The sequence below is a fragment of the Drosophila melanogaster genome, chromosome 3R, assembly GCF_000001215.4.
Source record: "Drosophila melanogaster chromosome 3R".
NCBI lineage: Eukaryota > Metazoa > Arthropoda > Insecta > Diptera > Drosophilidae > Drosophila > Drosophila melanogaster.
Window position 1 is genome coordinate 13,115,485 of NT_033777.3, and position 15,865 is coordinate 13,131,349.

Genomic DNA, 15,865 nt, shown 5'->3' on the forward strand with positions numbered 1-15,865 from the left:
TTATATCAAGAGTTTTTGTGTGTTCGGTATATATCAGGTTTGGTCTTTAAACAAAGAGTTACGAGCCAGATGAACTACTTATTTAAGAAAAGTTTTTTCGGCAATAAACTTTAAGTCTTTATTTATAAAAGGAAAAAGGCATTGTAAGAGCTTTTGAACAAAAAATTTAGCTTAAAAAGGAAATACATGTTTCATTTTGAAAGAAATTTAAATATCGGAGGACTGAGGGGTGGTTAAAAGTCAGATACACTCGGATATTTGATACTAATAAGCAAACACCAACTTGTATATTTTTAAATTTTAATAGATTGGAAACGCAATATCTACCCCCACATAGTTTCGGTGCTTAAGGAATCCCTTTGTATGGTAAATTTAATTAAATTTCAATTTAAAGTAGCATACCCATATTCCCTTACAAATGGATTGAACAATGTCCGGACAATGCCCCTTTTTGGTTGTGGCTGTGTGTGTGTGTGTGCGTGGGCGAGGTGCGCATCCTTTTACTGTTTCGTCCGTGTCTGTGCCTTGGAGCGTCCATCCTGACGTCCTGCTATCCTGCCATCCGTCCACGAGTCCACATGAAAGAGTCTCCGTTGGCGCTCAAACGCAGCGCTTAAAGCATTTGAAACCCTCTTTTGTGTCTGCGTCATCGGTTTTATTTTTTACCCCATCGATAGGGTTGAGCTCGTTAAGCTTCTGAACAAAAGCGTGACCCGTTCTAATAGCGACCATGGGATTTGATGGGCAGCTTAACGCCCGCCGGCCATCAATAGATTGATGTTCAGTTGACAGTTTTGCCGGCTGCAACAATATGCATTTTGCCAAGAGACATCAGACATATACGTATACCAAAAAATTCTGACCAACTCCCGCCACAAGTTTATATAAAAGCCCATGCTAATGCCCGAGCTATAAAAACCGAATCAGTCCCCAAAGTGGCCATTGAATGCTACTGAATGAGTGTCCCTCTCGCTTTTTGCCTTCGAACATTTTATTAATTACCGCCGACCGCAAACTTCATGTAGTATACTCCCTGTCTGTGGTTTGGCTTTAATTAATAATTTTTTACGTGACATACCCATTGAATGGTGCATGTCGGCCATGAAATCAGCCACTAAAAATAAAAGTAATGTGTGACTAAGCAGTTTTGTTGCACTGAGTTCCCTTAAAAGCATTATCCGTAATGTTGTCTTACATATTGTTTGTTTTCTTACCCACAATCAAATTAATGTATGCAAATAAAGAAGTGCAAATATATACAATCACTATACAAGAAAATTCGAAATTTTTCTTCCCTATTCTGCATTTAAATGCCACCATGAGTGTAGATATCTTCATCGTAAGACTTTTACCATTTATTGACAATAGAAATTACTTATTCATCCGTCTAACTGGGCATAATTGAGTTGAATCGAATCGTATCCCCCCCATTTAATTATTACACTTCATATTAAATTGGCTTTGTGCAAGAGTGCCGGACGATGGGCAAGACAAACAGCAAGTGCATTGACACTGCATAATTTATAACACTTGTCTGTGTGGGCTCTCGTACCCCTGGATACATATGCAGTCGTTGTTTCAATTTCAAATTGAAATGCAAACTTAATTCCGGACGGCAAAAAGAGAAATACACATCGCAGGAGGTGTGAGAATGCTGCATGAGAGTCTGTTTGCTTAGTTAAATCTTAATCAAGTTGCTTCGTTGATTTCGATTTGTGGCGCGCATAATAAATGAGGAGTCCTTTGTCCCGCCGCTTCCGTATCCCCCTGGCAAAGCCAAATCAACGCCCAGGACTCGTACAAAAATAACACAAAAATCCACTCAAGTGTTAAAACAAGAATAAAAAAAAAAACAAAAAAAGATGAGAAAAAAAGTGCCGAGCGCTAACGGGGACAGTGAATATATTTGTGTATATGTGTATTATTTCAAGTCCTGCCAAGTCTGTGCGCCAAGTCCTTAACTGATTTCCCAGCGCAAACAAGTTGGTCTCTCCAGTTGTCGTTGTTTTGGTCCTGCGTCCTGAATCCTGTGTCCTGTGTCCCCTGTCTTCTTCCGCTCCTGCCCCTCCAGCCCCTCCTGCTGATCCCCGCTCTTTGTCCCGCATAAAAATACAAAGTTTATGTTATGAACACAAATAAAAACAAAAGCACACAACAAAGCTCGCCCAAGAACAACAGAAAGTGCGCAAAAAATAAGAGCCAGGAAAGGAATAAAATACAATAAAATGAAATAAAATACCCACAACAGCACACAACAAGAACAGAGTCATTTGGACACTACCGAACTGCACACTGAGAATAAAATCAGGGCATGACATCTCGAATGCACAACTTCCAAAATACTTAGTGTATTTCAAAGTTATTTTGAGTAACCAGTGCTACTTCGGAACAAAATGAAGTAACCTTGGTCAGTTAAATTCTTATATAACTACATAGATTAATTAACAAATGGGAAACACAGCTTTATAATACTTTTAAGTATGATGATAGTTGATTCTATCATTCGACTATTTTCGATCGCTTCTGCTAAGTTTTTGCTAAAGATGGGATTATTACCATTTTCTTTTGGTGTAAGATTCCTACCCCCTTTTAGCAGTATATTTGCAAGTTGACGTGTCGTGTCTGCTGTCCCCGTTTTCTAAATCCACTGCCACAAGGAGTGCGATACCAGACGTCAACCACAACACCCATCAGCACACACTGCCACTTCTATAGGTACATATATGTATGTATATGTATGTAGTGAACCGAGAGCTCTGGATCTGGATCTGGATGCGGATGGTCCGGTGATGACACTTACTCAATTAGGTGACTTTTCTCGACACTGATTTGCCTTTCTGCTGGCCATTTTTATTGGGTCGTAACTTTCTGCTAGAGCTATCCTCTTCGTTTACCTTGATTAGTTTAGTTAGCTGTTGTGCTGGCTTTTCATCATACGGAACTCACTTTTAGTTTTTCAATTTCACAAATAATTTCATAATATAATAATTAAGTAATCGAGCTTAAACTTTAAAGCCATGTTTGTTTTGTTATGTAGGTAAAGTTATGTGCATGTAGGTAAAGTAAATATTTCAGAACAGATGAACAAATGAACTTAATGCATTTTTTTCTAAAGATCAATATTAAGCCACGGTGTACAAATTTAAAACTGTAGTAATGCGAGAATTTGTGTATTTTAAAACCTGCATGCGATTAAATTTAGCAAAATTTACATTGTCCGTTTTCGTTTAACTTCCGTTTTTTCATTTGCCCATTCGTCTCGCTATTTTTTCTGTTTTTCATAAATAAACACACAAAAACCGCACCTGTGCTCTCACTTTTCTCGTGGGATTTTTGGGCCTCGCACAGTTGGCGGCAATGACATTCAAAATGTGTAATGTGAAAAAGTAACCGAAAAATTTAACTTTAAATTGAAAAAAACAAAAAGTTTGTCGGCGGGCGCAGAGACTTTAGAATGCTGCTTGGGAAAAAAACAACAAAAATGCGGAAAAACTTGTGTGCGGAATTTCACCTCTAGTAAACATAAAACGTTGCATACTTTGGGGACACTAACTCGCAACTGGGCGACAATAAAAACCAAGGAAAGCGGTGAGACCGATAGAGGAATTCGGGGTAAGGTGAATAGAAAGTGGTGAGGCGGGGTCGGGGAAAAGTCATAACGAGTGCAAAACCATGAAATGAAATCGTTACCGCCCCCAAAAACCCCTTTCACCCGATTTTCCAGCAGCATTTGGCTATATGGGATACCCTTATCAAAAGCTGACACGTGAGGAATTTATTTTTTCTCGTTCAAATCTAAAAGCTCAAATAGAAAATTTGCTATCTTTTTTTACCGCTAACGGCTTATCGAGTGTTACGTGTAAATTTAAGCCTGACGAACGATCAAATCGTATAGGAATGAAATGAAAAAGTCAGTCATAGTATTTAAACTTTGTTTAATGAATTATCCAGCGTTAATATTGGTTGTATACTGCTTAAAAGAATGCAATTTTACCTTATATACATTGTGTAAAAGAAATCAAAGGAATTAATTTGGGCAGAGATGGAATTCATTCAATGCTGTACCAGAGGAATCCAAAAACATTTTTATAAAAATGAGATTTCAATTTTTTCCCCAATTTAATTAATAGGATTGCCAACTTTCAGCTGAGTTGAAAATACCCGCTGCAAGCGTATAAAAAGTCTGCGTGTATGCTACAATACGAGCCGTTTTACATTCGACATTCGGGGGAAGTCCTGGGAGCGTCACACATGGATGCGACACCCCCTAGGAATCGCTGCTCCCTGATTCCCTACACGCACTTGGGCGGATGATGGAGCAATGTGTCCCTAGAGTGCACTACGCTGCGTATACGTAATGTGGCCGTGCTTTTTGGCGGCGCTGCATTAAAAATGAATGCAATTTAAAGTTGCCAGTGTGCCAACCTCGCGGTATACTGCTATCTGCGTGTGTATTTTTTATTTCTTGGTCCCAAAGCACATCAACAACCCGCAGAATTTTTTGCATATTTATTTATAAAAAACGAAAGGAAAAAAAAACATATTAGTTTGGCCTTCGTTTCTTTTTTCGGCATGAGCGACGCTAATGGAGCCCCATTTGGCTGCACTGCTCCGAAAATCAATTAGATAAAGTTTTTCCCCAGCTGTGCTCTCTCATATACAAGTTTAAAAAAGGCACCCAGCCCCACACACTCGTAGAAACAAAGTCAAACATTTTTCAATTGGAGCCACCGCTGCAGTAAATTGCATAAAAATTAGCAGTTCAATGGTTGCCAGAGAAAATTTCCATTGCCCCGCCCTTTACTTCTTTCATTTTCCCTTCGCATACTCATTAGGGCAAAAGTACAGATTGTTTTAAAATGGCGATGCACTAAAAGAAAATATTGAGAAAATTATGGAAATTTTTATAATTGAAAATAATGATAAAAAAAAATCTGAATATGCTACACAATGCAGGAAACCTGGAAAAAAAATAAACAAATTAAAACAGGAGATTATTATCAAATAAAAATATAATATCTAAAAGCAGCTGCAATCCTTACTGTTAATATATTTTTTTTAGTATAGATTTTTATGAATATTGTGTAATTTACTGTAAATTAGTTTCAATTAGGTATCAATTAAGCTTACAACGGAAAATCAAATATTTTTTCCTGTGATGCATTCGAGCATCCCATACTCCATTCCGCGGTTCTGGCCACCGCTCAGTGCTTATGCGGGTTAATCAGAGATAATGTCCTTCTGGCCTAGACTTTTCGGATGGCTTTGCCATCAGTCAAATGCCAAGTGCATTAACTGCTGACGGGGCACTTATGAACCAGCAGCAGGATTGCGAATCGCAAAAAGTGAAGTGGCAAGCAACTGTCCGAATGTTCCACAACCTCTCACCTTTTGCACCCGTCAAAAGGTGGAGCAAAAAATTGATGGGGAATGACATTTTCTCATCAAACTGTCGCCGCATGTCACAAAATTTCGTTACATTTTTATTATTTTACCATTAACCTTTTTATTGCGCACGCATTTCAGACCCTCCCCCCCCCCCCAACCGCATGAAGATGTTTTTGGCAATATTGAATGTCGGATGTTTGTCCCGATGCAATATTGAATATTTAATTCCCCGCCGCCCATACGAATGAATGTCCAAGGGCGCATAACAATTTCTTGACATGTGCGCTGAGTTTCCCAATGTGGCGACAGTTTTTCCTTTTTTTTCCCGCCCGCTTTTCCCACGATGCTAACGACATTTGTACCGTAAGAAAGAAAAACGCCACAAAAGGGCAAGAATACAAAAAGATGAAAACGGCGGAGGGAAAAACAAGAAAAACCAATTGACTTTCATTTTGTCGGCCATTTTCACAGCATCGTTTGTCCACCAACACACACACATATACACACACATGCCCACAACCATCCGTATTTATGTGTATGCGAACGCTTCCTGTTGCTGAACGCAATCATCTGATTGCAGTTTCGATGTGAAATAATTGGATTTGAAATAAAAATGTTCCCCGTTTTGTTGGGTCCTGACCTCCCGGGAGTATTCCTCGAGTTTCCCCGGTGCCCTGACATCTGTGTATTGGCATAATTTAGCCGTGGCTTCATTCACATTTATGCCCCGCTTAACTGCCGCATGTGTCACTAATTTAACGTTTATTTTTATTGTCCTTGCTCGCCTGGTTTGATCTTTCTTTTCCAATATGTGGGTTAGCATCCTAACATCTACATCTGCTGATGTAGCTTCTTTTCCTTCAACTTTAAGTAGGTAAAATATCAGTGAAGATACAATATTCTTGCTGGGTGTATATTCTTCAATTTTGTTAAATCCTTTCCAAGTTTTTCTTTCACTTAATTGATATTCTCTTTGGGTGCACAACAATAACGCACTTTTCCATTTTGCCATATATGAAATATATGTTAACTTAATCCCCCAATGAAATGAAAACACAGTCATACCGTAGTGATTTTACTCTTTCAAATTAAATTTCTCAATTTATTTTCACATTTTTTTCGGTTTCTTGTTTGCATTAAAATTGTTTTGGTTTTCAAGAAGATTTCATAAAATGTTTGCCATGTTATCTTTACAATTTTAATTGCTATCCATATTTGCTATATCAATAATACATTTCACTTAGTGCTATTGTTATTTTTAATCTTCATACATGTTCTTAGTTTTTGTCATCAACACTTGTTGCTCCGATTTTGGCAACATTAAATCTAACATTAATTTTATATTTATATGTATATATGTATATTTGGAACTGTCCTCCAGCAAATATTTTCTTTGTCGAATACTCTTTGTTCATTTGCTGGTTTGTTCCAATATTTGTTTTCAATATATTCATATTTGGTTTTAGTTGTCTATTTACAAATACACACGGAAATTATGCTGCAACTATTGTTTACCTTTACTTATTGGATGTTTTGCATTTTGCATCTGTTTCTCTGAGAGCTCGATTTTCTGTTGTTTAATTAAAATGCTGCGCGTCATTTTGGCTTAACTAAATATTTGATGTGTTTTTGTAAATAGAAGTATTTGTTTAATAATTATTTGCTCGGATTTGCGCTAGATGTATGTCACTTTTTTCGCATTTCTTTGTTTCTATATGTATGTATGTCTATATGTAACCGTACATATAAAGGTTTTAATGGCTAACGCTACAAACTGTACGTCAAATATTTGGCAATTAGTTTTTGTTTTTATTGTGGGTTTTTATCGCATTTTACTTTGATTTTCGACAAATTAAATGCAAATATTAACGTTACTCGAATTGTATTTTCCTGGCTGTCGCTTTGTTCCGTTTTACTTTTAATCCACTTTGTTGCGATAAGTTTTAAATACATATTCTATGGAAATTGTACATGCAATATTCGGAATTGAAATGTTAGTTCAAGTAAACTCCACTACAAGTAAATGTTAATAACTATAATTTACAGTTTGACGTTTCAATGTACAGCGCAATTAAGTTTAATTATTGTTTGCTATCCATACGGCCGAGATGTTTATTTCGAGTTCTGTTTGCCTTTGCCCCACAACTTTTCGAGTCTACCCAATTATGAACGTTATTTACGATCCCGAACAACCGCCAACCGCCAACTGTTAACTGCCAACGGCCAATGGCCAAACAAAAGGCAACTTATTTTCACATAATTTTCTAAATCGCCCCCATTTACGGCCCCGAAATGTCGTCCAAAAGCCATTTAGCAGGCAAATAATTACGTCCTGGTCCGGACCAACTTTATTAACTGCACAGGAGACAAAAGTCCGGGGGTCTCTGGATGCCTGGAACCCTGGAACCCATCACACATACCGAGATTGTGTGGAATGCGAGCTCCGAAAGTGTCAAATATCGAATTAACTCATTTCACTTGCTTGCCCCTCGACTGGAAACTTCCTAAATCTTGGCCAGCTGGCCAGTGTCATAAGCACAAAGTCCAAGAAGGGAAACCTTCATTAAATTTGACAATGCTCGAGGACTAAATCCAACCGGACTCTCTGGGTCATTCTGCCGTAGGGTTTCTTTTGTAGGCGAATTTTGTGCTGTGCTGGCAAGCCGACAAATAAAAAGGTTTTTCGCCCTGCGAAACTCTCAAAAAATGCCCCCATTCCTCCGTTGCCGTTCGACACTTGCCCACTTGGAAGTTCCTTAATTAAGATTTTGTGCGTCCTGGCATCGGACGCCACTCCACTCCACTCAACTGGACTGGACAGGACCGAAAAGGACTCCCCGCCATCTAATCCCACCCAATCGGGCGCAGGGGGTTGTTGGTCAGCATTACTTTAATTGTTGTTCGGAGCGCTTTGTCGGGCATTTCGCTTTTGTGGCCGAAAATAAATCCTTCTGAATTGCTTAAGCGGACTCTGCTTGAACGCCTTCCTGAAATCCCGCTCCCTTCCCAAAGAAGTGGTATCTATCTGCACTTGGGGAAAATTGGGTATAGAAGTATAGAGTTATAGAATTGTTCCATTCTCATCTAAATATGAATATATTGCATGTAAGTTTGCTAAAAGGAAACTTCTTTGGTATTTGAATATTTTAAAATGATATTTATGACCCTTTGAAAGTGTAAAATTTCGTTTTTAGTATTGTTTCTCATATAAGTTTCTTTTCAGTCGAACAACCCTATTTCATTTTTACAATATCGCTGAGTAAGATTGTATGTAGTCAGCTAGAATGCCATTCTTGCCCAGTATTTGTGTGACCATAGGTTTTGATTATTTCTCCGAGTGCTTTCTAAGTGGAATCTAACTGTGCATTTCACTTTCTCCGACTGTTTCCTGTTGCTGCCGCTTGTGTGCACGCGCCTCCTTCTTGTATTCCAATTACAAAGCCGCAAAAAGTTGAAAAAGCTGTGCAATGACTGTGGTTTGCCCTTCGGAGGAGATGGTACCATCTTCAGCTCAGTTCGGCGTAGTTGGGTTAGTTTGGTGGTTGGGGTTGCAAGATTGTTGCACAACTTTTTATCGTGTCTTAATGTAATTGTTGTGTTCTATGTCTGTGGGACGTTTCCTTGGTCGTTCCCCTAACCATTTTTCCACCCCCGAAGAGCCAGCCGCGTGTCTTGTAATTTGATTTGCAGCCACATTATTTTGATGTCCGCTAGATACATGTACGTATAGCCCCCAAATAGTTTTACAACATTTCACTTTTGGCGTGGCAGATTAGATGTCTGGCCATTTGGCTGGATTTACACCATATGTTGTGTTGGTCAATTTGTAAAATGAGGTTAAGTGCGGGTTGATTCTCAAGGAAGAGGGTGTTTTGTGCCTGTTTTGCCCAGTATCTTCAAATGTGGTGAAGAATGCTTGATGCCAGTGCAGATAGCAAACACTTCTAGTATCCAAAGGGTAGGTGGCGAAAGGGACTGAGGCGAAACTTTAATTAGACTGCAATTTAAACTCTAGTATCTAAAGCAGCTGTGAAAGTAGGTTAAGATCTGGCTAAGCATTGAACATCGACGCGCAGAATGGCTCAAAGGATAATAAGAGCAGGGAGGACTTGGCTTGAATGCTGAAAATTCGAAAGTGGCGCACCACATCAAATTAAGTGTTAGATCTAAAACCAACTTAAAATCTGTAACACAATGTTTAGCAAGGTACTTCATTCACTTTGTACGGCCTTGTCTTATTTTTCTCTCTGCTCTGTTGGCAAGTCACACCTAATTTTCCAATTTGGATGATATTATATTCCAACTACCATATTATATTTACTACCAACCAATATTCCTCGATTAATTTGGCTGGTGGCTCAGCATGCGCGGCCTCAACTTCTGATTACTGAATTGGGTCTGTCATAAACTAAATTGTTATTTAATACTTGATCGATATTTCATTTTTATATGCATGACTATCGGAACACTTAATCTTGGCAAGCGGACAGGCACTTATATAAAGTTAACTGGGCCGCACACGGTGGTCCTGGCCAGTAAACTGACCCAAATAAGACCACAAGATGGACATCGTCTTCTTTGGCTGGCTCGTAAAAACTTTGCTGGCGTTGGCTCTTTGGCCATTTGACTTGGCCGCTTGTCTACGCCCCTCCCCTTTTTCGACCGCCTTAGTTGCCCGGGACTACGCGGCGTATACGTAACAGGAATTTATGACAAATTGTTGCTGCTAACCGAATCGCTAAGAGGTCTGCAATGTGTGGGCACTGAGGCATCATAAATCAAGCCGGGAGCCAACTGAAAATAATATATAAAGCTGCTGGCATTTATGCTTTCCCTCTGCAGTCGTAGTCCCATTTTGGTTTTCTTTGGAGTTTTATTTCTAACCATTATCTTTTTTCGAGTATCGGCCTACAAAAAATCGACAGGACACGTTGGGTTGCCAAGCACTTTAAAGTTTTACCTAACGACTTGCTAAAGTTGTTAACTGGTGTAATTTATGCCTTTCTTCAAAATTTGATTCAAAATTTCAAATCACGAGCACTTCGGCATAGAAACATTATCCGGGAAATAAAAATGTTTAAAATATTTTTAAGAACTTCAATATTTTCCCTTTTCTGCTCCGACTTTCTGACTCGTCTCGTTAAGTTGGCAGCTGGCGATTGTCGTTCGACCTCCATTCATACTTAATTTTTTACTCTACTGAAAGGGTGCGTATTGTCGCTGACCAAAGACGGTTTGTCACCAGATGTTCAGCCTCCGCGAACTGGGCGTCATCAGTCTGCTGCTCACCGACTTGATGGCCGCCGCCGAAGAGGGTACCGCCTCTGTCGTACCGCCCAGATCGGTGGCTGCCACTCGATCCGTCCGGCATCCGAGGGCATTACTCCGGCTGCCCAAAAGTTCCATGGGCAAACTGGGCAGGTTGGCTGCTGGTGGACTACTGGGCGCCATCTCTATATAGTAGCTGTCATCTCTGCTGGGCGAGTGCAGGCTACTGCGACTGCTTCCCGACGAGGAAGACGAGGTGGAGGAGCTCTTGTCCGCCAGCGAGGAGCTATAGAATTGCTGGCAGCGTTGCTGTTGCAGTTCCCGCGCTTGTAGATTGTGCAGCGGGGAGCTGTAGGGTGCTTCTCTCCGCGTGCTGTGGTGCCACTTTTGCAGGCGAGCCGGATCACCGCCATTGGAGTTCACAGATCCCTGATAGTGCAGGAAGCTGTGCGCATCATCGGTTTCGTTTAGGTGTCTTTGATGATGCGGTCGCAATTGACCAGAGCGGTTGCTCCTTTGCCAAGGCAATTCACAGCGATAGACGTGGGCCAAACCGGCGAGCAGGACGATGAACAAAACGCAGGCCACCAGGAGCATGACTCCTGGATGATTTCCTGTAAGATTATGATGGTTTTCCTCCCGCTGGTCCATTAGGTGTTCCGGTTTCGATTCGCTCTTTAGCTCCACATAGGCTTTAAGCTGCGCAAAGGTGCTCAACTCCTCGGGAGCAGCCTCTTTGGGTGTGTTCACACTGCTATGTTGGTGTTGCGGTGTCTTCGAGGTGGCTGCCATATCCTCCACGGTTTTTGCCGCGTGTTTGGTACTGTAGGTCATCTTCTTGATGCTCAGCGATGGTTTCTTTTTGTGGCCTTTCGCCGGCGACTTCGTGTCGCCGTTTATTGCATCCGCTTGCCGCTTATCAGTCGCTGACTGGTGCTTTTCCTGCTCCGCTGACTGATGTTGTTGGCTCGGGTCCAGAACTTCCGAATCCGCATCCGCCACGGTGGCCGTACCAGGCAGCAACAACTGCTCGGCATCCACCAATAGGACATCGCCCTTGTGCATCAGCAGCGGTGTGCCAATTAGATGTCGATCCTTAACGTGCAGCTGCAGTGTTGCATGTTTGTGTGGCGTTGTTGCAACTTGACCGGATGTGTCCCTTGTTGGGTATTTTAATAAAGTCTCGTGTGCCTTATCGGCTGGCATTTTGTCAGATTTTTTGCCGGCCAAAATGGTTTGTGGCACTTCAATTGCTGGTGGTGTTGCTATTTCTGCAGCTGATGTTGCTACTGTTTTTGTGGCACCGCTAATGTTCGTTGGCTTGTCGGAATTTATTTCCGTTGTTGCTGTGGCAGCATCTCGTGTTGCCAAAATGGGAAGCGCTGTTGTTGCCTTTGTCTGGGCCAAACTTGGCAGGTTCTTTGCTGGCGTTTCTGTTGTTTTGGCCGGCATGCCAGGCATTTGTTGCCGACGCTGCAGTTGCGCTAACGAAGTTGTTTCTGTGGGCCGCAACGTTTTTGTGGTTAACTGGGCAGGGATGTTGCCAGCTGATTGTATTGCTGCTGCTGCTGCGAGTGTTGGTGTTGCTGTGGTGTCGCTTGATGTTGCTGTTGCAATTGCTTCTCTTTCTGCTGTTGTTGCCGCCGCAGTCGACTGTGCTGCTGATGTTGCTTGTATGCCTGTTTTTTCTGATGTTGCTGCTGTTGCCGCTGCTACTTCCACTGATGTTGCTGTTGCTTGTGCTTCTTGTGACTTTTCAACTTTTGACATACTTCTGGGTGTTGTTGTTAATGTAGCTGATGCCCTTGTTAGGCTGCAAGAAGGCGGCTTTGTGTCATTTTCCGGTTTTCTTATACCACACTCTCGGCTGCTGAAGTTTTCGTAAAAATTGTGGAATTGCAGATACTCCGTCTTCAAATCCACGCGCCCACTTACACTTGCCCCATTCGATTGACCCGCATCCACTGACCTGCAAGGACTGGCCCATTCGGCAATGCCCAGCAAATCGCTGCACTTAATGGGGTTGTCCTCCAGTAGAAGATCCCTTAACTGTGGCAGTGTGTGCACTATCGATTGGCTAACGCTCTCCACCCCTGACGATTCCAGATTCAGGGTGAGCAATTTGGGGAGCGATAGCGGGGGCAGGAAGATCAATCGATTGTTGGATAAGTCCAGAGTCTGTAGATTGACCAATCCCACAAAAGCCTGTGGCGGAAGCTCCATTATCTGATTGTGCTGCAGAAATAAGTGTTCCAGCGATGGCGGCAGACTACTTGGCACTCGCATCAGTAGATTACGGTCTAGGAAAAGGGATTCGAGGAGCTCCAATCGTCCCAAGGCATCGTCCTCCACTTGGGCAATGCGGGAGTGCGAGAGATCAAGATACTGCAGCAGCGGATAGCTGTCCATGTCACCGCAATTAATTGCCTAAAAATTAATAGAAAATTTCTATTAGTTTAAAACATTTAATAAATTGCATGAAAATTATAAAAACATTTTGATTTTAGGAAATCCATGAGGTAGTGGTGCTTTCTTTAAAATTGACTATAAAGGGCTGCGAAAACTTTTATGATTTAATCCCTGTCTAGCCACTGACTTCGCCGAGCACTCAAGAAGTTATTGTTCTGGGCGAAAGTCTGGGGAAATTTGATTAGTGGCTGACAAAGAGGGAAAGTGCGAGATGCATGCCCCCATGCGACATTGTTTAAAAATTAACTTAAATCTGCCATTATAATTACTTCAAAGGACTCGGCGGCGAACTTGCCCCCTTTTGCGATCCATGCCACGCCTGCGATGCCCAGAGCGATGCTCGTCTGGCACAAAAGTAAACATAGACGCGACTCGTTAAATGAAACGAGTGCCAGGCAACCAGGAAGCCAGACAGCCTGCCGTCGTCTCTGTCCTGGGGCACCAAAGAAATGAAAGTATTATACTGCCAAAGTGGTGATGAGGTGGAGAAGAATGTGGAGGAGCAGGCGGGCAATTGGGGCCTCAGGATGGGCAACCAGCGGCCCCTAAACGCCATAATTTGCCATGAAAAGGCTGCGTGTTGACTGCCGATAAAGGCAGTGGCAAAAGGCAGTCGGCCTGGCCCGGCGAACAAATTAAAATGGCTTGGCAACAAAGGCACCCGGGAGCAGTGATGAACCACTCACTCCAGTAGCAGCCGGAATGGCAGAAGCGACTGCACAGATAGTTGGCTAGTCCACTTGAAAAAAATCATCATCATCAAAGTATAATATAATATAAAACATCAGATGATTTCACCAAATGAAGAGGAAACTATTGTTTAAATACGATACAGATTTGAGTTGGTATTTGAGTTTGAAAGAAACTCAAACTTCAGTATCTCAAAATAGGCTCAATAAAAATGGATATTTAATAGAGGTTACTTTGAAGTGTACTTCTAATTCCAGCTCCTGTCTCAGCTGCACGTTGGCTGTTGGCTTAAACGTGATTATGCTTATGCCAATTATCCTTATTTTATTAATGCCCTTGGTCGGGCTGACGCTTCTGCTGCTGCCACTGCTCCTGGTCCTGATCCCGCTCCTGCTGCTGGCTGGGAGCCTTTGTCTCTGGCCCTAAACAGCTTACGAAGCGGTATTTTTGCACCTTTTATGGCTTCCGCCATAATCGACAGAGCTACAAAGGCGGCGGCAGCCTCAATTTATGCGCCGCATTTGTTTGTCTACACTTGAAGCCGTTTAAGGATAATACCTGGGCGAAGGAAAAGAAGCCTGCGGACCTGCTGAGCTCTGTGCCCGTAATGCAATCGAGATTGTCTATTTTTGTGCCCCTTATAAATCTGTTTGCCTCTTTTTGTGGGTGTAAGTGCTGGCAATTTGAGGAGGAACGCTAATCTGCAGCTCGTGTTGCTGCTTATGTCAATCACAGGCGGCTCGCAGGACTTGGGCCGGACTTTTCCAGTGGTCTATATATATATTTTTTCTGCACCCTCTTCGAATTGCTTTTCTTTCCTTATTAAGACTTGAGCGCGCCCATTCTATTATTTTCCCTTTGTTTTCCACTCGCATTTGTTGAAAAGTGAGAAGTGCACTTTGCTATTCCATTGTGAGGCCACATTGTGTCTTAATTACGTTCTTAACTGGACTTGAGTGGCGTGTCCTCTTAGCCGGACTAACAGCTTAACAATGCCTGCAACTGCCACTCAAGGAAAATACTTTGCTACCCTCATTCCTATCGCAACTAACATTTTAAATTGAATATATTCTTATATAATCCTTTTTAATTACTATCTGCGGTTTGCTTAAAATATTTATCCTCAGCAATAAAATAACAGATTAATTAATAATAATAATTTTTAAATTCATCACACTTGCTTTCTGCACGTTTCATGCAGTGTGTGCGTACTTTTAGTAAGTATTCATAATATTAGTTTTCATATAGTTTATTTCACTTAATACTGATTTATCTTCCACACTTTTTCATGCATACTAATTATTAAAAGGCAAATTTATAACAAGTTGGCTTCTCATACTTTATAGATCAATTCTCCAACTTGATTGATTCAGCTAAATCGAATTTCGAAAGAATCAATAATTTAAATTTCCCAATTTTATGTAATAGCTCCCGATGCTAAAATTAACACCACATAAAATTTTCCAGCCTCCCTCATTTGCTTCCTCTTTCCGCATCGAAAGCGGAAGTAAAAGAAAGGCCGCACAAAATGGCGGGGGCTATAATTTAAAAATAACAAAGTGTAAATCATACGCGTGGTGAGATTGCCTCGCGCTTGCTCCACTGGGTGGGTGTAAATTGGGTGGGAAATTGAAGGGGGGCCCAGGAAAACGCACTCAAGCACGCAGCACGGAGCACAGGCCACATAACAGATGCTAATTAATGGCGGCTGTGGAAAAGGGAGCCACCATAATGGAGCCTGCAGGATGCAGGAGCCGAGCACTGTATCTGAATCTGAACCTGAAGCCAAGGACAACGATGGCAAGTGTCTGTTGGGAATGTGCCGCTAATTGCCGGCAAATGCGTCGAATTACGGTTCATTGGCTTGCTCGACTCGGGGAGTCGAGTTTTAAATTTATCGATCAAAGCTTAGATTTTTCCCACACGGAGACTATTTCTATTTCTGTATAACCTTTACCTATAAATGTTAAATAAATAGTGAAAATGTGATCAAGCATAAATTTACTTAATTAGTAACTTAGGTGATCATTTAAATTATACCATGATAATC

The 15,865-nt window shown here is 41.5% G+C and overlaps 2 protein-coding genes across 5 annotated transcripts in view; one reads left to right on the forward strand and one right to left on the reverse strand.

Moving 5' to 3' along the window:
* timeout overlaps window positions 1-15,865 on the forward strand; it is a 75,226-nt gene that overhangs the window by 26,834 nt on the left and 32,527 nt on the right. The window lies entirely within an intron of this gene.
* The window catches only part of 2mit, a 33,737-nt gene continuing 24,338 nt past the window's right edge, over window positions 6,467-15,865 (reverse strand). For 2 of the 4 annotated variants that reach the window (NM_142001.4, NM_001275600.2), the window contains exon 4: window positions 6,467-13,083. In NM_142001.4, the coding sequence (NP_650258.2) occupies window positions 10,627-13,083 (2,457 nt within the window). In that variant the 3' untranslated portion in view covers window positions 6,467-10,626. The remainder of the gene's footprint in view (window positions 13,084-15,865) is intronic. The other 2 variants (NM_001300382.1, NM_001300381.1) reach the window with 2 other exon arrangements.